The sequence below is a fragment of the Anabrus simplex genome, chromosome 2 (assembly GCF_040414725.1).
Source record: "Anabrus simplex isolate iqAnaSimp1 chromosome 2, ASM4041472v1, whole genome shotgun sequence".
Lineage (NCBI taxonomy): Eukaryota > Metazoa > Arthropoda > Insecta > Orthoptera > Tettigoniidae > Anabrus > Anabrus simplex.
In genome coordinates this window covers 657221172-657247294 of record NC_090266.1, presented here as the reverse complement: position 1 = coordinate 657247294, position 26123 = coordinate 657221172, and the positions used below count along the sequence as shown (strand labels likewise).

Here is a 26123-nt window from a genome sequence, read left to right as displayed (position 1 = left end):
ATGAGGCGTCTAAGCGAAACGGGCGTGTCCAGAGCTGTTGCTCTACGTCAAGAAGGGAGAACAATGTGGTATGTAGCTAACGACCTCAGGGTGTCCCCATCCGTTGTGCACAGGCTCTAGCATAGTTATGCAGAGACAGGAGGGTATGTCAGACACCGTGGACAAGGTCGCAAATGGAAAAGTACTGCTCAACAAGACTGATTCCTACGGTTATCAGCATTACGCCGGCCCTCCAGCAGTGCCAGGGAACTGCGATGTGATCATACAAGAGCCTCCGGCGTTCAGCTGTGTGTTCAGACAGTACGCAGTCGATTAAAAGAGGATAACATACGCTCTGGAAAACCTGCTCATGTAACCCCTCTCACTAGAGAACACCGCATAGGTCGTCTTGCATTTGCCAGAGAACATAGTCACTGGCAACTGAGACACTGGCGTCAGGTAATTTTTACAGGTGAGTCCAGGTTTACCTTACTGTAAGTGGATCGGATGGACGTCAATGCGTGTGGTGACGACGTGGACAGCGATTCGTTGAAGGTCTTATGCAGGAAGTGGACAGACATGGTGGTGGATCGGTCATGGTGTGGGGAGGGATGCACTTCTCTGTGATGGAGTGGCCTGCAAGGATCCTCGACCTAAATCCATTGGAGCACTTACGGGATGTATTGCAGAGACAGATTCGGCAGCGCGAAAATGCTCCACAAACATTACACGACCTCAGTGAAGCACTGGTTAGGAGTGGGACGCCATTCCACAGGCAGCCCTCCGACGTTACATACGCAGCATGCCACGCACGTGTGCAGCTGTAATTGAAGCTAGGGGAGGTGCAACACGGAATTAAGCAAATATAGCTCGGGTGTGCTGCAGACTCTTCAGCAAGAACTTGGCATTGTGATTGTGGTAGTTAATCTGTTGTGTTGCGATTTGTGGTGAACGGTTAAATGCAATGGCGATGGTTTTGTTGTTGTTAATTAAATAAAGCATGCAGTTCCTTCACCAGCATTTGTTTCTTTTCACAAATCCATATGTCGAGATTCTACATAGCATTAAAACATGCTCCCCTAATTTTTGGGCTGAGTGTATTGGGTTCTTTGATGTAAGTACTGATCGCTCTGCTGTTTCTCTGGTTGGCAATGTTTTCAGTTTAATCAATGAATTCCAATTCGGTGACAGTTGTCGGCCACCTATGCATATTTTAGTCCTGCAAACTAGAACTTCACAACTATGTAACCGATTCAGTATTAAATGTGGCATTACCTGAAGTAACCAAACAATTATTTAATTTTGACTATTCCTGCTGCTTGTGCCTGTCAAGCGATCTTTCTCGGCAATGAAACGGTAAAAATATATTTAAGAAGAACGCAAATACAAGAAATTTCCAAAATTGTCATTAATTTCAATTGAGAAGAGCCTTCTGAAAAGCTGTACGAAGAATCAGAGGTTCCATGATTCTGTTGTATACATTTTTTCTGCCAAAAATCTCCGAATAGGGCTGTGTTACAAGATGTAATATCTGCAGATGTACGGGGAGGATTGACTTACATAAGTTTCAAAATGCGTCATACTATTTAAGCTTTAAAATCCATAATGTTTTATCCATGTTTCCAGTGTACTGACACTTTGATAAGGGTCGCGCGCTGCCACTGATTTAGTCGACTCAAGGAGCGAGTTGCGATATGGATATCATTTAAAAATCACCTAATAGACTGGGGTTTACAGAAAGACCAAATTAGTATTTTTCAATTTTTTACGCTATTGATTATATCTCGGCCAAACTTCGACTCATCCGGCAGAAGGCTTTTGTGTGTATACCATTTACAAATCACTGAATATACTGGAGGTTTATACGAAGACCGGAAGAGTTTTTTCGGTTTTCTCTTACACTATTGATTATATGCAAAATCTGTAGACTATATGTGAAACACCCCTTCATTTTAAATAACTTTTAATATATACATTATTTCGCGTGCTCTTCAAATGACTGAGAAAATTACCATTTTCCATGGGCTTCATGCTCTGCAGCCAGTGACGGACACCCTCGCTGACGTACAGTTATTTGAAGGATCCATAACAGGAGAAAATCAGAGGATGCATCATATTTCTGTCTGCTTTAAAATTACCCCTACCTTTTGTAACTGATCACAGAGGTAAATGAGGTAGTTTTCCCTTTGGTGTGTGTGTGTGTGTGTGTGTGTGTGTGTGTGTGTGGTCATCTGTATATTACTAAATGTGGAAAACTGCGCGACTTATTTCAACCAAACTACGTATTTGTATTCTACTCGGTCAGAATTACGTTATCAGGTGCATATGTCGTGGTAATCTAATGGATTTGGTGTTTATAGGAAGATTATTCTGAAATATTATCGTTAACAGTAGGTTTATCAAAAGACTGTATACAACAAACGTTTAAGAATGTTACTTCTGTTCCTTTATGCCTTGTACGTATTTATCGCACGACGGATAATAACGCAAATGGTTATGATTTTTTTTGTCAAAGTCCCATGGGACATGTCGTGCATGTCACTTCAAGGTGGGCAACGGGAAAACTAAGGAGCTCCTTTTCTCTTTTCGATAGGACAGATATTAAGGGAGGTAGCATCAATGTCAGAGCGCCACGCCAGTGGTCAGAGATACAATATGCAACCTGAGAACCATGGAGAATTTCGCACGACTTCGGACCAGGAACTTGACCGAACAATAAATTCGGAAATCCTCATTCTCTCTCGAATTTCTTCAGCTTCATATTTCAGGTTACTGACACGCTCTTTGGTACGAAAATATCAATTTAACATGTCGCATTAACGTGTGAATAGAGCCATGTTACTTCGCATAAATTCCTGAAGGTAACATGTAATCTACTGCAAATTCCCGTGCGAAGAACGGGTGAAATTACTAGTTGTAAATAAATTTGAAACAACCGGTTCAGTGCTCAATAACAACTTGCGCGAACACGAACAGTTTTAATAGAGGAAAAGCTAGATGATGACATTGTTGCGAATCTTGAACGGTCACTGAATAAATCATTAACACAATGAGTACAAGAAGTTGGGGGTTTCGGTTTCTTCTGCGCACACAGAGCTACAAAGCTGTTACACATCAAACCGTACAGGTTTACACGGGCCGGTTATTTAAAACTTGCTGATTCAGCCAAAAGAGTGAGATAATTTGAGTGGTACCTTGCATCATTGAATGATCGTTTATTCGACCCACAGCTGGTGTTCTTTTCGGATGAGGCCTGGTTTCATCTTAATGGTCGTGTGAACAGTCATAACTCTCGCTATTGGTGTGCAGACAATCCTAATGGTGTGTATGAAGTCCCTAATTATGAAGGATGACACTAACAGCATCTTATATAAGGTAAGATTTCACGATTGTATACACGCTTAAAGCAGGGCGGCCGCGCGCGACGTAAGTTGGGCTGAGGCAGCTGCTGTACCGCAGAGTACAAACAGCGCGCGTTCAGTCTGAGTTTATAAGAGAGGCCCTACATATATAATAAATGGCTGGAAGGTATTCAGCTTGGCCTATGCTGGCGACTTGAACTTAATGGGAGACTTGTAATTACATACCCCTTATCCCGGAATGAATAACTCGCGATCTCATTAAGAAATCACGATAATTGATTAACCTTGGCGCGAATTTGTTGCTCTGGGCAGACCTGTGTGGGTGTTATTAATGTTTATTCGTAATACATGATTCACTCTCATTTAACTTTATACATTAGACCATTGAACTTCTTGTCTCCATCGGTGATTTGACTTTGACACACCCGTTTCCCCAAAGTACACACAGCGAACTTACGACTTCCTTGTTGTCGGAAACTGTTGACAGCAGACTTATCTCTAGACTAAGTCCAGTGCTAAAGAAATGAAATTTATTATATTTTTTCGAATAATAATGGCGTGTGGCCTCTAGGGAGGCCTCGTGCAGGTCTTTCAATTTGACGCCGTATAGGCGACCTGCACGTGTGTGCAGATGGGGCCGTACCTATAATAAATTCTAATTATGATGGCACACACACCCCTAGTCCCCAAGCCATTGGAATTAACCAATTAAGGTTAAAATCCTCGTCCCGGCCGGGAAACGAACCGGGGACCCTCTGGACCAAAGGCCAGCGCGCTGACCATTTAGCCATGGAGCCGGACTTTTCGAATAAAAATAAAAAATAAAATTAGAACTACATATGGGCCGATTACCTTGATGTTAGATCCCTTTAAACAAGCATCATCATCATCAGTACTACATTCAGGGAAGAAGTTGGTTTCGATAACTCGCTCAGAGACTTAGCGGTTAATGTGAGAACGAGGGAAAGTAGCCTATTTGAACTTGAAAACTGTAAAAGCACAGAAAAACTGGTACAAAATTCGTGCGAATTTATTATATTTATCTCAGAGGCTCAATTAACACCACAACAGACACAACTGTTGTTGGCGATACTTGCAACGACTGTCGGGCTGAGTAGGTCAGGTGTAGAGTGCTCGCTTTCTCAGCTCAGTAAGGTGATAGCTGATGGTGTTAAAATATGTCTGCCTGTTATCGGTAATTTACTGGCACGTGAAAGAACTCCCGCGGGACAAAATTCCAGCACCTTGTCGTTTCCGAAAACTGTAAATGTAATTAGAGGGATGTAAAACTAACAGTATTATTGACATCTGCGACGATTTACAGCACGAAATACAATTCTCTAAGAAATGGCGCTATTCAAGGTACTTTCGTATAATTTAAAAATCATAACTCTTTGCAATAGTTGGACGAACTTAATTAGTTCAGACGATATGCAGAAAGCCTTCTGTATTTCTGATTTAAATAATTCGGAATTCTTGATAATTCGGACTTTCGCATCGCATAATAAAATACCAAAATGGTGTACCGGGCTTCATGTTCGCGCCAAACAGGAGGTAGTACGTTAATCCGGACTGCAAAAAGTATTACCATATACTAAATGAGATGCGACGAGAAGTGATGAAACAGTACAGAAGAGTCTTCTCTAAGCCTTCTCAGCAGATTTTTAGGGTTGACAATATTGCCATGGCTTTAACATCGACCAGTGGCACGTCTTTGGCTGCTAAGGATCATAGCAATGCAGATTCAAATGACATCACCAATTAAAGTATATTCTGAGGTTTATGATGTTCCAGTAGAAAATTTCCATTGTCATGGCACACACCTGTAGAAGTGCATTATCAAGTCTTAATTTACCTCTGAATATGGTTATCTTACTGCACTGTGATAATATTTAGTTACTTTTATATGTAGTGTACTCTACTGCACAATATCTCAGATATTGTGTAGTTTTCGTTTAAACATTACACTTCCTCCCCCCGCCCCCATGGCGCAACAGCCCCGAAGAGCCAGGGCCTACAAAGCGGCCGATGCTCACCCCGAAGGCCTTCGGATAATGTGAGGTGTCGTGTGGTCAGCACGACGAATCGTCCCTGCCGTTATTCTTGGCTTCCTATACCGGGGCCATCTCACCGTCAGACAGCTCTACAGTTGTAGGCCGAGTGGACCTCGAACCAGCCCTCAGGTCCAGGTAAAATCCCTGACCTGGCTGGGAATTGAACCTGGGGCCTCCGGGTAAAAGGCAGGCACGCTACCCTTACACCGTAGGACAGGCTTTAAACATTGCATACTTTGTACATGTAGACTACAGTAACACAGAATTATTATAGCTTCAGAGAATTACTTTTGAAAAACATTCTGTAATTCGAAATTTCACTTATTCGGACAAAGTCTCGCCCAACCCCGCCCCCATTAGTCCGATATGGCGAGGGTTTACTGTATTCTGAGAGTTGGCTACACGGTTTGGCTGACGTGTCTGTGGGCTTGCATTCGGGAGATGGTGGATTCGATCTCCGCTGTCGGCGGCCTTTAAGATTGTTTTCCGTGGTTTCTCATTTTTACACCAGGCAAATGCTGGTGTTTTACCTTTATTAAGGCCACAGTCTCGTCCTTCCCATTCCTAGCCATGTCCTAGCTCATGAGACCTGGCCGTGTCTGTACGACGTATAACAAAGTTTACCGTATATACCAATTAGATGAAAGTATTCAGAGAAAAACTCTGACAGGCGTTTAGGTTCCAGGTACAATTTGTGGTATTCAGATGTGGTGTAAAATTTTTCTCTGGTACTGTAAAACTAAGTTGTGGTTTCAGAGTTTAAGCATGACAATTGATTCATAACTTCCTATCCTAACTTGCTTATCCATGAGGATACTGCATGCGCTGAAATAAACAGGCTCCGTTCTAGCCATCTTCCAGTCACGACAGCTAAGAACCTGGTAGATTACCAACTTCCACCAATCTGGCCAGGAAGTGGGAATGGTGATCCTTGAGTCCAATATACTGTACGCTTGGAAACTTACATGTAGGCTACGGATTGCCCCGACAAACCAAACAAATACATTGTCGAGCAATATCCCTTGCCCTCCTACTCTGAAAATGTCCTAGTTTTCTTGGATGCTAGTCCAGATGCTCTTCAATTCATAAATAATTTAGAAAATAATTTGTAACTTTCTTCTCTTTCTTTAATGTCATGTGTTAAATAAGTTGATTAACTCTCAGCATTGCACGTCGGCCAGTTTGCGAAAGTCATCTGATCGTAGTGCTGAGAAACCATACACACAGGAGAGAGAGAGAGAGAGAGAGAGAGAGAGAGAGAGAGAGACTGTTTTCCTAATCTTAAAACTGATTAACTGTTCTATGTTACAGGCGTGTAATATACGGCTACAACCAGATACCGGTGCCACTGCAGAGCATTCTCACTCTTCTGATCCTGGAAGTTATCAACCCTTTCTACATATTCCAAGCGTTCACCTTGGTGGTTTGGCTGTGTGAGAAATACTATTACTACATGGGGGCCATCGTTCTCATGTCAGTGTTCGGCGTCACCTCCAGCATAATCCAGACTCGCAGAGTAAGTGTGCATAATTTCTTGCTTTGCGTCAATGCGGTAATGATAAATTCAGAATGATGAGAGGTAAAAAAATTTTTTGCATACTTGATACATAAATAAGCCGTGTAGGTTAATTTAATATGGTCCTAATGTTAATAGTAATAGTTGTTCACTTTGAACAACCGCAATTAATAAAACGAAATGCAGAGTTAACTTCCTGCAGTTTTCGTCCCCTATCCCCATGACCCAACTTATTGAATATAAAGACGTGTAAAGTTGCAAAATTTTCGAGTGGTCTCGTAGGAGAAACTACTTCTAACTGAATAAGCTTTCACACATAACTAATAGAAGTTTCTGCACTAGAAAAGTAAATAAAGAAATCTACCTTGAATGAAATGGAGGCAATGCATGTTTTGTTCCAAGCGAGGGTTTATGTCGTTGAGCGAGTCGCTTCACTGTACGGGTCATGCATTCGAGAGATGGTGGGTTCGAACACCACTGTCGGCAGGTCAGATGATGATTTTCCGTGGTTTCCAATTTTCACACGAGGCACCTTTAGGCCACGGCAGCTTTTTTCCACTCCTAGCCCTTTCCTATCCCATCGTCGGCATAAGACCGATCTGAACCCCGGTGGATGGGGGACGCAGACGAAGAATACACCCGAGGTATCACCTGCCTGTCGTAAGAGGCGACTAGAAAGGGGCAACCAAGGGTTGCTAAATTTTGAACCATGAAATTACCTGTGATTAGTACCAACACGCGAGGAACACAATTAGTCGACTTTTGTTGCGATTAGTACCACTATGTTAGGAACACCATGGATCTGCGTTACCTGTGCGTAATATATTACCAGTAAATAGGACCATAATGTGAGGAACACCGTGAGTCTGCGTTACTTATGATTAATACCGCTACATGGGAAATACCATGGTTCTACGTAACTAGTACCATTATGAAGGGCCGTTGACCTGTAATTAGGACCCTTTTAGACAACAAGCATCATCGATTCAGGACTGTGCTTTGGAATCAGCACCATGGTCAGTGTATACTGTTGTTTTTAGTTCTTAGGAAGGTGGGTGGGATCCACTGATGGTTTCAAGTTCATATTAATCCTTGATCGTCGTCTTTTTGAATTCTAGTAAGCTGATTATGGAATTATTTTTAACTTTTAATATTGTGAGTTGGATCCACTGATGGTTTTAAATTCATATTCCTCCATTCTTCATTATCGAGTTTTGGTTTCTGGGCAATGGATGAATTTTGGAATTTGAAATTTTCATTACATTTCGTACCATTAGCAGTTAATGACCTAGATTTTAGGTCACTTTAAGCAACAATAATAATAATAATAATAATAATATAATAATAATAATCATCATCATAACCTATCTGTGTGGGTGGGACGTAAAGTAAATTGTAAAAAAAGAAAGAGGAATCAGTGTCTCCAATATCAATGTTGGCAGCCCTGAAGATGTGTTCTTTCCCATTCTTAAACAGGCAGGATGACTATGTTGATGTAAAGGTCGACCCTTCCCTTTGCCATGCCATCGTCGCCAAAACCCTGTGAATCATTCAGTTTAAAAAGCAGGTTAGTCGCAAAAACTGAGATTTTCTGGAGGAACATGAAACTCTAACTCTGTATGAATGAGTTTTAAAATAAACCTTTGAGATATTTACACAAGAGGGAGACTCAGCCTGATGAGGGCAGAACATAATACCACGATTTTACTTTTGCTACGATTTTGTTTTACGTCGCACCGGCAGAGACATGTCTAATGGCTACGATGGGAGAGGAAAGGGTCAGGACTGGGAAGGAAGCGAACTTGGACATAATTTGCATGGTGTGAAAATGGGGAAACCACGAAAAACCATCTTCAGGGTGGCCGGCAGTGGAGTTCGAACCCACCATCTCCCGAATTATACTCACACCTACGTTACGCTAACAGAGCAGTCAACTCGCTTGGTCTGCGTTAATCAGTTACGAAGGCCAAGCAGTCAATCCCATGGTGTCTGGAGCTTGGGTAACGGTCATCGTGACAGCCCTCGGACCCTTTGTGGGTTACTTCAACTTAGGTTTAAAATATGCTAGCTATCTGAAATAATGTATACAGAACGTGCTGGGTAGCAGAGGATGGTTGTTGTTGGGTACAGGTGCGAATTTGGGAACCACATATATTTTTACATTGGGTAATACATTCTGCTAGTGGGCACAAACGTAAGAGTAGCGTTGTTCCTGTTTGCTGAGTCACTCTAGGAACAAGGTCAGACGAGCTGCCTTGACAAACCAGTGCGGACATAGAGCCAGATAGACTCGCAACAACAAACTGATTATCGCTAGTTCGTTAATAAGCAAGCAGATAAGGCGAAATTTGTCGTCATATTGCGTAGGAAATTTTTTTTCAGAGTGCCGCGCAACACTCTAGCGAACATTCCTTGCTGCGAGTGCGACAGAAAGTAGTTATACATGTTTATCGAAATTGTGGTCGATAAGGACCCTTTCACGCTAGGCTCCGGCAACCAGAGTATGTGACGCGGCGAATGTCCGTGACTGCAGGTATGGGTGTTGAAACGAGAAGACTAGGATTCCTGGGACTGGATCAACGTGTGCAACTCACCGGCTTTTCCCTCTTTCTGACTCGTCAGTGTCTCGCAAAGGAGGTGGCCAATCGAGGAGAGGAACAGTGGCCACAACTCTACCGCGACTCGACGCCTCTGTATTCCAGAGACTGTGAAGGGCTGGTTCCCACCGTCGGCAGTTCTGAGAATGGTTTTCAGTGTTTTTCTATTCTCCTGCACTAAGGCAAATTCCGGGGCAGTTCCTAGTATAGGAGACGGCCGCCAATCTCCTCACCTCCGTAAGTCTCCTTGCCTGAGAGACGGCGTCCCCACCCTGGAGGGGAGGAATGAAAACAGTTTAGTACTAGTAGTCTCGCGAAGGATGTTAATAGTATCTGAGTGTACATATTAGTCGCTTGGACCCTCGGTACATTGACGAAAGCAATACATGTTTTGGTTGTTGATGCGCTAATCGATGCTGTCCGAGATAATTATAAAACTTTTCCCAGTAGTAGAAGTACAATATCGACAAATTTTGCCTAACTGCTCTCGTTTGACGATGCCGAATTATGGGGCGAACCCATACTCGCCTTTTTCTGTTTCCTTTCTTTTTCTGTGCATGAACTTACGTAATCAGCCACATTGCATCAACTTAGAGTTCCATCATTGTACCGAGAGAAAATGTAGTTTCTTTAACCTTCCCTCCACCTGTGAGAGTAACCAAAAGGTCGAACTGCATGTTGATTCAAAGGCAAAATTCGGAGCTGGCATGTTATGTTTATTTTCCAGTGTGTTTTGATAGACGGTCGAGTCATCGAGATATCCGGATTTCCAGTCACACAGGGACTAATGTGAAAAAGAATTAGGTTTTCTTCTGATTTTAACACCATTTTCGATATTTTGAACACCACCCTGAGAGAAGTTTGCACAAATTTGTGCGAATTGGAGTAGTTTCACAAATGCATGAGAATTTACTGGTTCACGAACCACGTGGTTCTTGAACTTCATGTAAACTAGAAGATAGGGCACTGCGAGAGATTGGTGTTGATTCGTCTGTCACTTTGTTGACGTAAACTTTAATTCAGTGGCGGACAGAGACTCATTTCTAGTTGGAAAGTCGTCAAAGCACACTCATAACCAACAAAACGCAAATGTCATGATTAATGAGAAAAGTATATTTGTGCTTCCAAAGACGACGTGGAAAATTGACCGTTTTAAAAATCCTACACACATCCAACCTGGAAATATAAGACTGAATTTGCAGCTCCAATGAATACCAGTGCAAACTGATGCGGTCGTTTGACATTTTCTTCTTAAGGACCACACGAGCTCGTGTACATCCTGGTAATTCCACAAATTTACAATTTACCCGATATTGTACGAACAAGATTTGTGTACGTTGAGAACGTATTTACGAAGTTATAACTGCCGATTCACTTGTTTCCATTCGAATCACGCGCCATGCCAGCTAATCATAAGCCCGTTGTTAAGTAGAAAGTTGGGCGTATTGCATAGCTAGAGCTGGAAGGGGCAGGGAAGACGAATATGATCACAATTCCTGTTATCACGGTCCGTTGGCGCGCTTCCAAGACCACCTTCTTCCGTTCTTCTCAAATCCCAAAGATAGCAGCATGTATCGTGTAGTCCGTGGCAGCGAGTAAAGAACAGGGCTTCTATCACGGAGTGGTTAATTGATCAGCCGCATGACGCTGATATAGTCAGTCGCAGGTGTAGCATATTTGCTTAAAGAACTAAAAAAGCTTTGTGGCCGTGCGGCTGTGACCTTACATCCGGGAGATAGTGGGTTCGGATCCCACTGTCGGAAGCCTTGAAGATAGTTTTTCGTGGTTTTCCATTTTCACACCAGGCAAATGCTGGGGCTATACCTTAATTAAGGCCACGGCCGCTACCTTCCAACTCCTAGGCCTTTCCTATCCATCGTCGCCATAAGACCTATCTGTGTCGGTGCGACGTATAGCAACTAGCAGAAAAAAGAAAAAAAACAGCTTTGAGCTAACTACTTGATTACAAACTACAGATTTGTACTTTCAGCTTGTGTAGCTGAAAATATTACGTAATTATTAACTGCGATTCCAACAACTATGTTGGCAGCCCTTCAGTAGGATGGGAGTATATATTCCTGGAAGTGAAGTGGAGGAGACGATTTGTTTTATATCAATATTGCCGGTATGTATGTTATTTTCAAATTTTGGATGTTAATTTAGTATTTGCATTCATGTCTGTTTATTCTAAAATATTATTGATCACACATTATAGACCAAAAGTGCTCACGCTGGGCACCCATCACTGTAAGTGGGCGGACTGGCAGGCGATGAGCGCAGCGTACGCTATTCAACCACAGCAGTGGCGTGCGGTAAACATTAATTACCCCAGCTGCAAAAACATTTGATTAAATATAAAAAATCGTAGCCCCACTACACTCTTTTAAGTCAACATTACCATTTTATAAGGCTGCGTTTTTTGTGGAAAGGTCTACCTGAGAAAGATCTTTCGAGAATATTTTCAACCACTCGCTCGCACATCCTTCCAAATAGATATTCACGGCAGTGACGACACCATCATAACTTAATCTATAGCAGATTTTAAACAATGTACTTACAGTTTCATTCGGTGACGCTTCGTAATAGTACAGTCATGGTTTTCACAAAAATACACTGGGACTATTGGTAAAAATAAAATTCAGGAAACCCAATCGTCCAAAATTACCAGTGTTTCGCCCAGAGTGCGGCATGGGCTCATCAGTTGGATACCGCACCTTTTCCAAGACACTGGCCGGCTAGTACGCCGGTGCAGTCCTCTCCCCCCCCCCCCCGTAGTACGTCGGTACTGCACTGTGCTTATCACATGTATGGCTTGCAGTGGTGTCGCTACCGCTGTCGGCGGAGGGGCCACAGCTCCGCCTCGAGGAAGCTTCAAGTGCATGCGTCACCCAAGCGACCTTAAATTTCGCTGGGGGCTCTCTATCGCGCCGGCAAGGAAACCCAGCTCGCTGAACTGCGGTAGTGGGAGCGGATTGTCGAGACAGCTTTACTTGGCTTGGCTTAGATGTTAGCAGTTTCTTAAACATTATAAAAAGCGTTCTAAAAGATAATTAGAAAATGTTAATACAAAGTTCTTTACCCCAGCAGCGGTAGATGGGGTTTAGTGCACGCCACTAGCCACAGTGACATTGTGGCTACGTCACAGGCCGTGAAGGTTGGTCGAAGTTCTCCCAGTCACTGCCGATCACCGCGGCAATACCAGAGTTTGAAATGGAGGCAGAAAATAATGAAAAAGGGCAGAAATCAAGTCATTTTCAATTTACGTTGTGAGAAAAAAGTTATTCATGTTGACTGCAGTTTATGTATTTTGACCGGATACAAGAGTTAGGCCTACAACCTCAAATATTTCCATAATGTACGCAACGATTAAAATTTTCACTATTTCATTTTAAGAGTTGCTTTAGAAACGGTTTTAATATAATACGGAGTCAAGGTGGATAAGCTGTGGCTTGTGGATTAAATTATCTGATACACAATCCAGGTTATTTATTTGAAGGCATACTGTACTGCACCCTTGCAGAGCTCCTTCGGTGTAGATTAGATGTCAACATTGCCTCGGCTGCCCTAAAAAAAAAATACTTACCGAAGGTGGTGAGGTCCTCTTCTCAAGCGCGATCAGTCCCTGTCGTCGAATCAGGATGCATAGGGATAGTGCATTCGGTAAAACTATTGACTACAATGACTTATGATTCAGACTGATTTGAGTTTAAATATGTATATAATATTTTATTTATAAATCAAAAGAGAAAAGTAAATAAATTTTATAAATGTAAAATAAGATTGGTTAATGTTACATTATTACCTTATGAGACTGTACAACTAGAATTCTCAATAATGACACACATGACTACCTCATTAATCCCTAAATAATAATATTTATAATTTTCCATAAAATTATGTTTTAAATGATGTTTCCCATATTAATTCATCCAATTATATAATGTCTGTGTAACTGTACATATATACTAGGATAATGTTGTTTATAAACCAGGTGGATCAATTGAAAAACAATATAATCATGAGAACTCTTAGTGATAATAATAATAATAATGATGATGATGATGATGATGATGATGATGATGATGATGATGATGATGATAATAATAATAATATTGATGTGAATAAATTTTTGTATAGCCAATTCAAGTTATTCATAAAAAAAACTACTTGCCATCAGTCAAAATAATTATAATAGATAAAATTGTTTTATATAAATATAAAAAAATAAAGTATCGATTAACCAATTAATAAAATTGTTTTGATATCACTGAATTACATTGTAAACCAATTAAAAGAATACAGGAAAGTCCCCACAGTGTATCCCAAATGCATATCTGTAGTTTGGAAAACCAACCTAAAATGTAATACAATAATAATAATAATAATAATAATAATAATAATAATAATAATAATTGAAATAATACGACGATTTTGCGCAGATCAAATCTAGGAATGTCACTACTAACCTCTCAGATATGTGAAATAAGTTTGCAAACAAACATACCAAAAGTTACCATAATATAATAATTAATTAATTTTACTAATTTGATTGTACTCAAATTTATTAATTACATAATTAATTGCCTAACTGACCACTGGAAATCATTATCTTGTGACTCAAATCCTCCAATATAGTGATATCAGTGAATTTACCATGCATCGAGATGATAATAATATTGTAATAACAATAATAATAATAATAATTGAAACGATAATAGTAATATCACTTAATGAATGTTATTTCTATGTTGGATATCATAAAAAAATCCTAAAGAATTTATAATCGCCTACCAAAATCCAATACTGTTGTTAACCAAATCGTAGATCAATTGAATAAAAAAAAATATAAAATGTAAATTATTTAATTAATTAATAAATCCACAATTGATTGACACAAGTGATTAATATGGTATTCATCAAGACTCCCTAATTGCTTGTGAATTGCATTGGTAAAATGTTAAATAATAATATTCAATATTAATAATAATAATAATAATAATAATAATAATAATAATAATAATAATAATAATAATAAATAATAATATCTTAACATGACCTGTAATTACGGTACTCTTGATCCACCATCCTGATAAATTATAGTATGTTTATGTCAGTTATCTTAGAACATTCATTTGCCATGAGTAACACCATTTGAATAGAATCTTTCTTAACAGTGCTTATTGGGTTTTCTTTATCTATAAAACCATATTCGCCATAACTTAATGAAATACCTAATCCACTGTGTAAAGGCATAACCATGAAATTCTCATAATAGAGTTCACCAATATTAATAATAATAATAATAATAATAATAATAATAATAATAATAATAATAATATTTCTCTTATCAAAACCGTTACTGAGTTCCCATAATTTCAATATCTTCCTTCTAGGTGCAATAAACAATACTTGCTTTAACCTGAGAATTCAGTAACTTTAACTCACATAATGGACCTTGGTTGTTGTTGCACACAAATCTAAAGCTTTACTTTCGATATATGCGAGTGACCCTTACTTAGATATCGTAAAATTAATCTAGAAAAGACAGACTCTCCTACTTTAAATAAACATACACTAATTTATGCTAATATGTACACCAAGCGAGATAACGCAGCCAGAAATCCTAACCTAATACCTAAAGTTCCACTAATATATACATATATGAACCTTGTCATCAGCACACACCACACTTTTGGCTTATTTCAGCGTCTCAACATATTATAATTCGCTGAAATATAGCCATGACCCATTGCAAATGTTACTGTGGTTTCTTCAGAATAAAATGCATAGACAATGCACAGACAATAAAAGAATGTACCTAAATGATGGCTAATACGAGGCAAATAAAGTAATAAATATATCTAATATTAATAATAATAATAATCATCTGTTAAAACCAATAAAATAGTTCCTACTGGCAAGCATCCACACCAGCCCAGTTGCGTGATCCATGTTACCAACCTAGCTTTAAAATATCATTTAAATGCATACTATACTTTCTCTGAATAGAACGATATTGTGTCACGGCTAAACCATTTACATGTATCATCTGGTCCTTCTAACTCGTATACCTTCTTTAACTGGCTTATTTATTTCCTCACATTTATTCATTTACGACGTCATCATCATTTCTTATTCTGCACGAATTCTATTACCTCTCAGCTATCACGCTGATACTTATATTTCCATTTTTATTGAGAATATGTTCACCCTACTCTTTGTTCTCCATAATTATCATCAGGTAAATAACCTCATGTGTTACCATATACTCTCAACTACGGACCTTCAAACATCTCAAATAAATTACCGTTGCTCAATATCGTTCTTATCATTTGACAACACCTTGTTTTACCTGAGCCAAAATAAATCCTTTTATTTAGCATTGATCACTCAACTGTCTAACCGCGTTACTTGCCATAGCAACCAATATGTGGATGTATCAGTGTTACTGTCGTCCCAACAGAATTCTCGACAGTAACTATTGAATATATATATATATGTTTTATTATCATTAATTTACTTCATCACTCCTCCACCACGATAACTGTGCTTGCGTGAAACAAAAAAAATTCCGCCTAAATGCAATACTGACAATGCTACTGATAATAATAATAATAGTGCGGGTATATGCGAAACACCATTATAATTGCCTCAAAAATATAACTTGTTCGATACTAACAGATCAAATTTAGTACACACACGATTAATAACAATAATAATAATAATAATAAATATTTACACTACTCATAAACAGAATTATCCTAATTTTCTGGCTGTGTACTCGGGTTTACAGTTACATCATCGTCACTCGCATACCTATCTAAATAAAGATACCATTATCAAAGGAAAGCTTTAGATTTTTAAATCAAACATGAGATTGTGTACTCACATTGATGCCATTTCGGGATCACCAGGACTAAAGGCAGCCATGTTGTCTTACAGATTCATGACCAACATGTTAATATCATTGACCATTCTTGCTGTATCCGGCATTGGCTTATATTACTACTTTCCACTCTCGCTTGACACTTTGCACACGTTTATTTCCTACCCATAATTATAAACACGACAACTTGTTTTAAAACTAGACATTACACTGTAATACATATATACACACATACGCAGTACTCAGATATTTTGGAACTTAGGCCGGATTTTACGTACTCTGCTTTAACACACTGCTGCTTCTCACGAAGCGAAGTCTTGCATGGGCTCAACGGTTTCCTTTGTAAAGCCCCAGCCGCGGGAGAAAGTGTCCACCCCCACTGGACCTAAATACTTATAGAGAGGGAGAGTATTTCCTCCGCTCAAATGTTTCAAACATACTAACAGCTCCGCGGTAGCAGGCTAATTGTTCTCCACCATTTACGGCTTACACATATATTTTAAACTGTTTGGGTTGCTCTGCGGGCTACACACTCTAACTGCGTCACCTAAGATGCAACCACTGCATAATTCAAAGTTTCGTCTTCGCCCTGCATAGACTGAACACTCGTAAAATCTGTCAATTTAATACTCCACTCACTTGGGTGGTTTTAAATACCTTAACAGCCCAACTACTGTTTATAAAGCGTATTTCCACCTCCACTGTAGTAATAAATACACACAATTCTGTACCTTTGTACTTGAATACGGAGCAAAGTTAAGACACGTCTGACCGCCACAGGACTCTTGATGATGACTGACCCGTGAGAAGCCACTACTCGGGGATGTTGGCGCACTAATCGGCGTAGGAACACTAATTCTTGCCACTAAAAATCCCAACCAAAGGAATGCTGGGTAGCTCCAAAACAAAGTTACCAAAAACATGAAATGCTTTGTACACACAAATTGCATCAATTCTTGTTACTACCATGATGCATCGTGATTCTTAAATTCTTCGTAATTTCTTTTACAATACAGTAGGCGTTAGTTGGACTATATCTTCTGCCGCGCTGGTAAACCACTCTCCACGCTGGCAAGGGGTTCCCACTGCCGGTGATAACAAACATCTGGATACACAATGTTCCAATCCATTTGCCACAAACCAATAAGTTAGTTCAGAATTACTATAATAATTACTGACATCTCCTCTTAATATAATCTTCCTTAAATACTGACAGGGATTAATTACAAGCCACATGTCATTTGGTCGCGCTAATTTTGAAATTATTTAAATGCAGCAATCTGATTGGAGCACATACTCCGCTGTTCATCTATATGGACGAGTTCATTCCAAAATAAGGGGATTCGGGTATTTAGAACCATGATTCTCCATCTCAGTCACTCCTGCCAGTACTTTTCCACTCTAACTACGCAGTTCCAAAAGATGATGTAATAACAGGTGTCCCAATAATTTATTTTTAGCAGGGAAAGAAGCGTGGGTTCCTATCAAGGCTTCATTCTCACGAGCTAGCTACCAGAAATTTCCAATGCTGTCCCTTTGTTTAAGAACGCTGGCTATTACTATTTATTAACAAATACAATTATTAAAATGTTGCCAATCAGACTCATCCGATGGGTGCAGTACATCTACCTGGCAGATACATGTACGTTGTTGTTCTTAATCTTCTTCTTCCACCGCTCTTTCCCACATCTGTGGGGCCGCGGGTGCGAACTGTGTCACACATGTCGACTTGGCCCTGTTTAACGCCCGTATACCCTTCCTCACGCCAGCCTTGTATGGAGGGGTGTAATTGCTATTGCGTGTTTCTGTGGTGGTTGGTAATGTACGTGTTGTGTGATTATGAAGAGGAGAGTGTTGGGACAAACACAATGTCCCCGGGACAGAAGAATTAATCAGACGCGATTAAAATCCCCGATCCGGCCGGGAATCGAACCCGGGACCCTCTGAACCGAAGGCGTTAACGCTGACCATTCAATGAGTCAGACTGTTGTACTTTAATCTTAGATAATGAAAATCTATGTCCTCACTCGTGATGAAACTCCCTCTCGCCATTTAGAGGCTAGCTATCATCACCGGACGCCTGTTAAATTTTAAACGCTATTTTTAGAAGTTCAGTGAACAGGGAAAGTCATACAACACTACACCGCTGTGCAAACTAATTATTTTTATATAATTATATTAATTTTCGCTTAATGAATAACAGGAATGTTACTTCTAAAACATGAAAATACACTGAAATCATTACAGCGTGTCGGTTTTCTTCGAATAATTATAATAAGAATATAAAACTGTTTATGTGGAGCGCAGTATGAATAAAACCGGAATATCTTAAAACGGTCAGGTTTGTTTAATTGCGATTATAGAGTTTTACTTTAAATAATGTATCCCAGTCAGCACTTCACTGAGTAGTGGGGGAGAGCTTCGTAACCACAATCGAGCGTCAATGCTCCGTTGCTTCCCTGCAAAGTGTGTCCGCTCTCTCGCTTCACTGTGACGTAAGCTGCCCACATTAACATCACGCCAGCCCGGCCGCACTAGGCTAGTCTCAACGGGCGTCCAGCTAAGCACCTCAGTTATAGACTATCTGGGCTCCCATTAACGTATTAACCGACCGAGGAGGAACTTACACGGTACATACGGTAGTTTTTTTTACCTACTGTCTCATCTGTGTACACACTCGCAGGATTTTGAGCACGCGACGTCACTGTTGAAGATGGTTTTTTTTTCAGTTGCTAAACACACGGCTAGTTTGCTTGAACTAGTGTGAGAAACTTTTTCTACAAATGAACTATGTCAAGTGAAGAAAAATAACGCATGAAATTTGAGTGACCAACATCTGTTGGTGCAGCTTAAAATAGCTGAAATTGAAATAAATTCAGATTTTGGTGAAATTATTGCAAATGTAACAGACATGTTACTAAAAGTACGATCGTGTAAGTTGATATTTGTTCATTATAGTAAAAGTACCCTCAACCGCACTTGAATTCGCTGGTAAACAAATATTTAACCTGCCGGGCTTAATGGCTCAGACGGTTGAGGCGCTGGTCTTCTGACCCCCAACTTGGCAGGTTCGATCCAGGCTCAGTCCGGTGGTATTGGAAGGTGCTCAAATACGTCAGCCTCGTGTTGGTAGTTTTACAGGCACGCAAATGAACTCCTACGGGACTAAATTCTACCAAGTTGGCGTCTCCGGGAACTGTAAAAGTAGTTAATGGGACGTAAAGTCAAAATTATTATTAAATATTTAACCTTATACATTCTGGAAACGCGAGGATATTCGTGAACTGTAGATAGGCAGAGGCCGAAGAGATGATGCATATAATCCTACAGTCTGCACAATATGTTCCTTTTTGAAAAAAAGTACGTTGCATCTCAATTTACCGCTTTGTTCTGAACTACCCGTACGTCATGTTTGCTGGCTTTGCCGGCTGCTTATATAGTGGTTTGGGGTTTGGCCTTGCGTGGCGTAGACAGTGCATTTGATATTGCGTCGACAATATTACGTGCAACGTAAACAGTACCTCCAAGGATGTGGTAGTTCTCTGCATGGGCTTCTAAATTAAACTGCGTGAGTCTTTTTCCCTCCCAAGTAGGCCCTACTAGCCAGAGGCGGAGAGATAGGATGTTTTCGTTACTGCAGTGAGTTACCAATACATAGTCTCTTATTAAACTCCACAAAGTTCGCCGGACGTTTTCAGCAACAGTTTACGTTGGATGTGTGAACAATCTTCTAATTGGGTCTTGCATAATACTGGCGTGTCTGACAGGTGTAACTTACCTGGGAAATGTGGCAGTATCCTGAGGACTTGCCATTATTTTCTCCGTAATAGTGCTTCAGGGCATACGAGTCACTTAAGTACCTCAATGATATGGCGGAAAAAACCCATTATTTAGCCGGCTGGGTCTGGATTTGTATCACTAGTCTTACTCGTCTGTAGGAACAGAATTATAATTTTGTCTGTATATTTCATGTTTATGCATCATACTTCATTTTTATCTCTCATTAGGTATAACACATACCAAAGTGTTCAGTTCAGTTTTTCTGTTTTCCGATTTTCCTTTGGTGCTTTTTGGAGACGAAGGCATAGCAAAAGAGGGAAGCGATCGTTGCTTTAATTAAGGTACAGATTCAGCATTTGGCTGGTGTGAAAATGGGGAAACAGAAAATAATTTTCAGGGCTCCATTGCAGGGATTTACAGAATTCAAGCCAACAGCTACACGGATCGAACCACGCAGTCATCTCGTTAGATGTTTGTTTGTTTATAGCGTAATTGGTAAACCATTGAACAGAATATCTGGAAACTCCGTATTTAAGTCCAGGGATACGCGGGGAGTGCACTAGGATATACTGTACATTATTCGATTTGTATAAAATATTAAATGGGTCAAGTCAAATTTCTCCGTTAATATTAACTATATCGGAAACTTGAAATATAATAGAAGTTAAGCAAAATACAATTTCCGATATTTTATATTGCATTTTTATAATACGAATAATAATGTTAGAGATGATCGTATTTTTTTTTACAAATTACTAAATATATCCGGAAATATGTTATATCTAAAAATCTTCACTTGGCAAACGCTGTAGAAATTGCAGTTCCCTCTTTAATTTTTAATGCGCGAGTTACGATAGCTTACATATTCACTAATTTAGATCACTGCTGACGTAGAGATGTTGTTCAGTGGTCATGGTAACGAACTGACTGGTGGTTGTGGTGGTGACCGCGTGGTCATTAGCTGTGTTCATCAGGAAGATAACGAAAATGACTGCCAATATAAATAGAAATTTGAAAGAACGGCCGTTTTGTCAGTGAAGAGGAAAGGAATCATAAGAGGGAGGGGGAATGGAGAGATATTTCGAAAGAATAGACCGGGAATGCACTAATATAGCTGTTCCGGAAAAATGAAATAGTGATGGCCTACAATGTTGTTAGCCCCTAAAATTCTCAACAATAACTCTGACTACTGTCGCTCGTCTCCACTAGGAAACATTACTGTTGCGGTTACAAAAAGTAACGGATACAAAACTGCTAATTTCACTATACAGTTTGTCTGATATTCAGAAGTGAAGTTCATACAGAGGACGTGCCCCAGTTACACCGGAAACCTAACGAGCAAGTGTATGCGTGCTCCATGCCACCGTATTCGTAGAGGCCTGCAACGTTCAACACTTACCGTGGTGCGGTACGTACTCTTCGGAGATGCTAAGTCGGTCTTCTAGGTGAAAAAATGGCGTACATTGCCTCCTGTTTACACGCCTTCTTACCGGAGAGAGTGACCGTGCTTCCTGTACATAGATATGCCACAGTAACATCATTTGCAGGCGTAGGACTGTCGGTAATATAGGCTTAGAAAATCAACGCCATAATTGTTCAAGTCTTTAAATACCTTGAGTATGAAAGAATATGAAAGAAGTTACCAACTCAAGTCGGTAAATCTGTTCTTGCCAAAATAAAAGCGTCTTGTTTTGAAATAGTAATTACGTGGGTGAAAAAGATTTAAATTTGTCGAACATTAATCTGCATTCACGGCTGTCTTCCAGGTGGAAGATTCCCCATCAATAGTTCACATAAAGTTCTTTAAAATTATTGAAGAAAAGATTGATATTTATCTACCATTTCCCTTCAAATTCCAATCCCCAATCACTTTTCCTATAGACGAATATTTGCCCCAATTTGCCCTCTTGAATTCAAACTTTATCTTCATACTAAGAACTTTCCTGACATTCAAAGCACCACTCCAGCTTATTCATCTATCAGTCCCCGCTATCTCTCCACTGGCTCGGAAATTACACTTAGTCGAGCAGCTCACTGCTTACTCCCATGTCTCTCGAAATTTGCAACATTTTCGTAACATACTCTTTGTCGGAAATCGCACAGAACAAAACGTGCTACTTTCCTTTGGCTCTTTTCCAGTTCTCGTACAAATTAATCGTATTGTGGGTACCACACACTGGAACTATACTTTAATTGGGGTCTTAACGGAGATTTGTCTTTTACATCCTTGCTACAGCCGCTAGATAATCCCATGGCTATACCAAGTGATGTGCAACCTCCATTTACAACCTCGTTTATGTAATACCCCAATGATCTTCCTTGATACTAACGTCTGTAAGTACAATGATCCCCAGGATGTAAGCCTATATTCACCCCATCAAATCGGTAATTAAAATTGAGAGGACTTCCCTTGTTGTAAACTTGCAACATGACTAAACAAAGTTTACCATCATAGCATTGACTGATGTCCACCTCAAAACATTCTCGAGGTTTTTTTTGCAGTCGCTCATAACCCTGCAACTTATTTACTACTCTAGACAGTATTAAATCACCTCCAATAAGCCTTACGTTATTCCACTTCTTTGCTCACATCATTTATATACACGAGGAAGCATAAAGTTCCAAAACACTGCGGGGGACCCCTTCTTAATTGTTACAGGACCAGATAACACTTCACTCTAATTCTCTAAGTTCAGTTTTCTAGATATTTGGCCACCCATTGAACCACTCTTTTGTCTAGTCCAAAAGCCCTCCTTTTCGTCAGCAGTCTTCCATGATATATCCTATCGGAACCCTTGGATCGGTCAATAGCTCTATGTCCAATTGACCTTCTGAATGTTAAGTATCTGCTATATTTCGCTGGAATCCCACAAGTTGAGCCACAATGGAACCACATTTCCGAACCCCGAAGTGCCCTCTATCACACTAATATAATCAGTGTTTCCCATAGTTTACTGGACTGTAATTATCCGCTTTGTCTATCACCCTTTAGCTTGTACACATGACCTACTGTAGCATCTTTTCGTTTATTTGACACAGCTCCCTCAAGCAAACAGTAATCAAATATTTCAGATATGACACACTCTCCCAACACATCACCTTGAGTATATCCACAGAAGTTTTTTAAATCCTAGCTTTCAAATTTTGTATCTTCTTGTAAATGTCTTTATCATAATTTAACATATGCTTAGCCAGAATTAGTAACCTCCTCTACCTGGACACTATCCTTACATTCAACTATCTTTACGTACCGCTGACGGAATATTCTGCACCGAGCCAGTTGGCCGTGCGGTTAAGGGTGCGCAGCTGTGAGCTTGCATTCGAGAGACCGAGCTCGATAGCTGCAGTCGCTTAAGTGCGGCCAGTATCCAGTATTCGGGAGATAGTAGGTTCGAACCCCACTGTCGGCAGGCCTGAAAATGCTTTTCCGTCGTTTCCCATTTTCACACCAGACAAATGCCTGCTGTACCTTACTTAAGGCCACTTCCTTCCCATTCCCTGCCCTTCCCTGTCGCATCGTCGCCATAAGACCTATCTGTGTCGGCGCGACGTAAAGCAACTAGCATTCGAGAGATTGTGGGTTCGAATCCCAATGTCGGCAGCCCTGGTTATGGTTTTGTGGTTTGCGATTTTCTCACCAGGCAAATGCTGGGGCTGTACCTTAAGGCTATGGCAGCTTCCTTCCCACTTCTAGCCCTTTCCTATCCTATCGTCGCCATCTGTGTCGGTGAGACGTAAAAGAAGTTATAAAAAAGTAAATTCTGCCTTCCGTAAGTCCTCACATGTACACTTCCCTGTTCATTAATGGTCCCTGGAAAATGTCCTTCCTGGAGCCTGTTTCTGCCTTCAAGCACCCATAGATAGCCTTCCATTTATCCCTAAAATTCATATGAATGCCAGTTATGTTTTCTTAGTTGACGTTTCTGCTGAATTCAGTTTTCTAGCAAGTTCCTTCAATCTGTTCTTACTTCCACAAACATTAACTATTTCCTTCAAACCTCCGCCTCCTCTTTAATCTCTCTGTTACATTATAATAGGTCTTTCTCTCTTCTTTCCACCTTTAAAGGTTTTCGCACTCCTCGAAAATTGCTTTTAGCCCTTACTATAGGCTGTTAACGTTTTTATTTACATTTTTCCACGGGTCATAATTATGTTACTTAACTCTCCCAAGACTCTCTTATTAACCAAAGGGTGTCTAATAGTCCTAATTTTTTTAAACATTCCTTTATGTCGCATTTATCTTCAACTACGACAAGGACAGCTTTGTGATCACGTACACCATATGTCACTTCAGTTTTTGTATTCAGTTCATCTGGTTTTATCAGTACCACGTCTAAAATATTTTTCTTTCTGGTTGGTTCCGTCGCTTTGTGATACAGCTGTTCTTGCCAGATTAACTTACTCACCACTTGTTAGTCATGCTTTCTGCGATTCGCATTACCTTCCCAGTTAAAATTTGGTAAATTTAGATAACCCGCTACAATAACATTGCTGTCTGTGTCTTTCTCCCACATAGCTCATCGTATCCATTATTTCCGCATCAGCGTCAATGCCAACTTTTCAAAGTCTGTACACCCCATGAAACAGTTAATTACTGTATTTATGAAAATCATTGAGTGTTGCCTTGGTGGACACACTCGGTAAGATTTATGCCTGGATTTTCGTAAAAATAATTATGAAATGAATGAAAGATTACTGTACTCGGTGTACCAGTCAGAATTTATGAAAAGAATATTCACAATTAATACAATATGTAACGTTAAATATTAAAATAGGAAAGGTGGTAAAGTTAGATATGCCTATTTCAGCTATAGATCTTCAAAAAGCTTTTGATTCGGTGATCAGGTGGGCTGTCGTTGCGAAGCTGGCTAGAATAGGAATGTCAAATAAAATAACTGAAGCCATAGAACTATATTCAGAAGCTATTTTCACGGTTAAAGTAATGGAATACAGAACAGTAGGAGAGACACATTCAAATTTTGAACATAAGCAGGGATGTATATCATCATCAATATTGTTAATACTTTTTATTAATGACATACTGGATAATGAAGGGTAGCTATTCGATAGCATATTATCGTGGGAGCCACACGTGGGGCAGTTAAAAGTGCAATGCACCAAGAAGTTGAATATTTTGAAGTTTCTTAGCAGCACTACTTGGGGGGCTGACCGCACGGTGCTCTTACGATTTTATAGGAAACATATTTTATTCAGGTTAGACTACGACAGTGCAGCATTTGGATCAGCAAGGCAAACAGTTCGTGGAAAATGAATAGCATGCACCACAGCGGGGTTAGGTTGGCAACGGAGCTTTTCGTACAAGCCCCATTAAGAGCCTGCTAGCTGAATCTGGTGTGCCGCCTTTACGCCTGAGGCGCCAGCAAATGCTTCAGTCCTATGCTGCAAATTTGCGACAGATGCCGCTTCACCCAACCTATCCTTGCGTATTCCTCAATGGAAACAGTCGGCTGTACGCTGTTTATCCTCGAGCACCGCGCCCAGTTGGAATACGCTTGGATAGCAGTCAAAGATTGACGTACGTTCGGTTCCCTGTCTTGTCAGACAACCAAGTGAGGTACCTCCGTGGATAATAAAGACGACCTGAAATAATCATGGATCTGCACACTAGCCCGAAGGAAAACACGGACCCTTCGATTTATCGGAGGCTCTTCCTGTCCGTTGTAGGCCGATATCCAGATTAAATCGTTGTTTACACGGATGGTTCGAGTGCAGAAACGAAAGTGGGCTGTGCGTTCGTTGTCGACCATGATAGGTTTCTGGGGGAGCAAAATGAAACCTGTAGTGTGTACAGAGCAGAGCTTTATTCTACCTGTGAAACTCTGCGGTACGCATTGTTCGATGAGCGCCGGCACTTTATGCTGTGTACAGACTCCTTGAGCTCGCTACAGTGTATTGATACAAGTTTTCCTCGGCACCCTCTGGTGCAGC

At 40.3% G+C, this 26123-nt stretch overlaps 1 protein-coding gene across 1 annotated transcript in view; it reads left to right on the top strand.

The window, feature by feature from the left end:
- Positions 1 to 26123, top strand: part of LOC136864327 (polyamine-transporting ATPase 13A3) — an 869746-nt gene that overhangs the window by 487793 nt on the left and 355830 nt on the right. The window contains exon 8 of the mRNA XM_067141161.2: positions 6707 to 6911. Within this exon, the coding sequence (XP_066997262.2) occupies positions 6707 to 6911 (205 nt within the window). The remainder of the gene's footprint in view (positions 1 to 6706; positions 6912 to 26123) is intronic.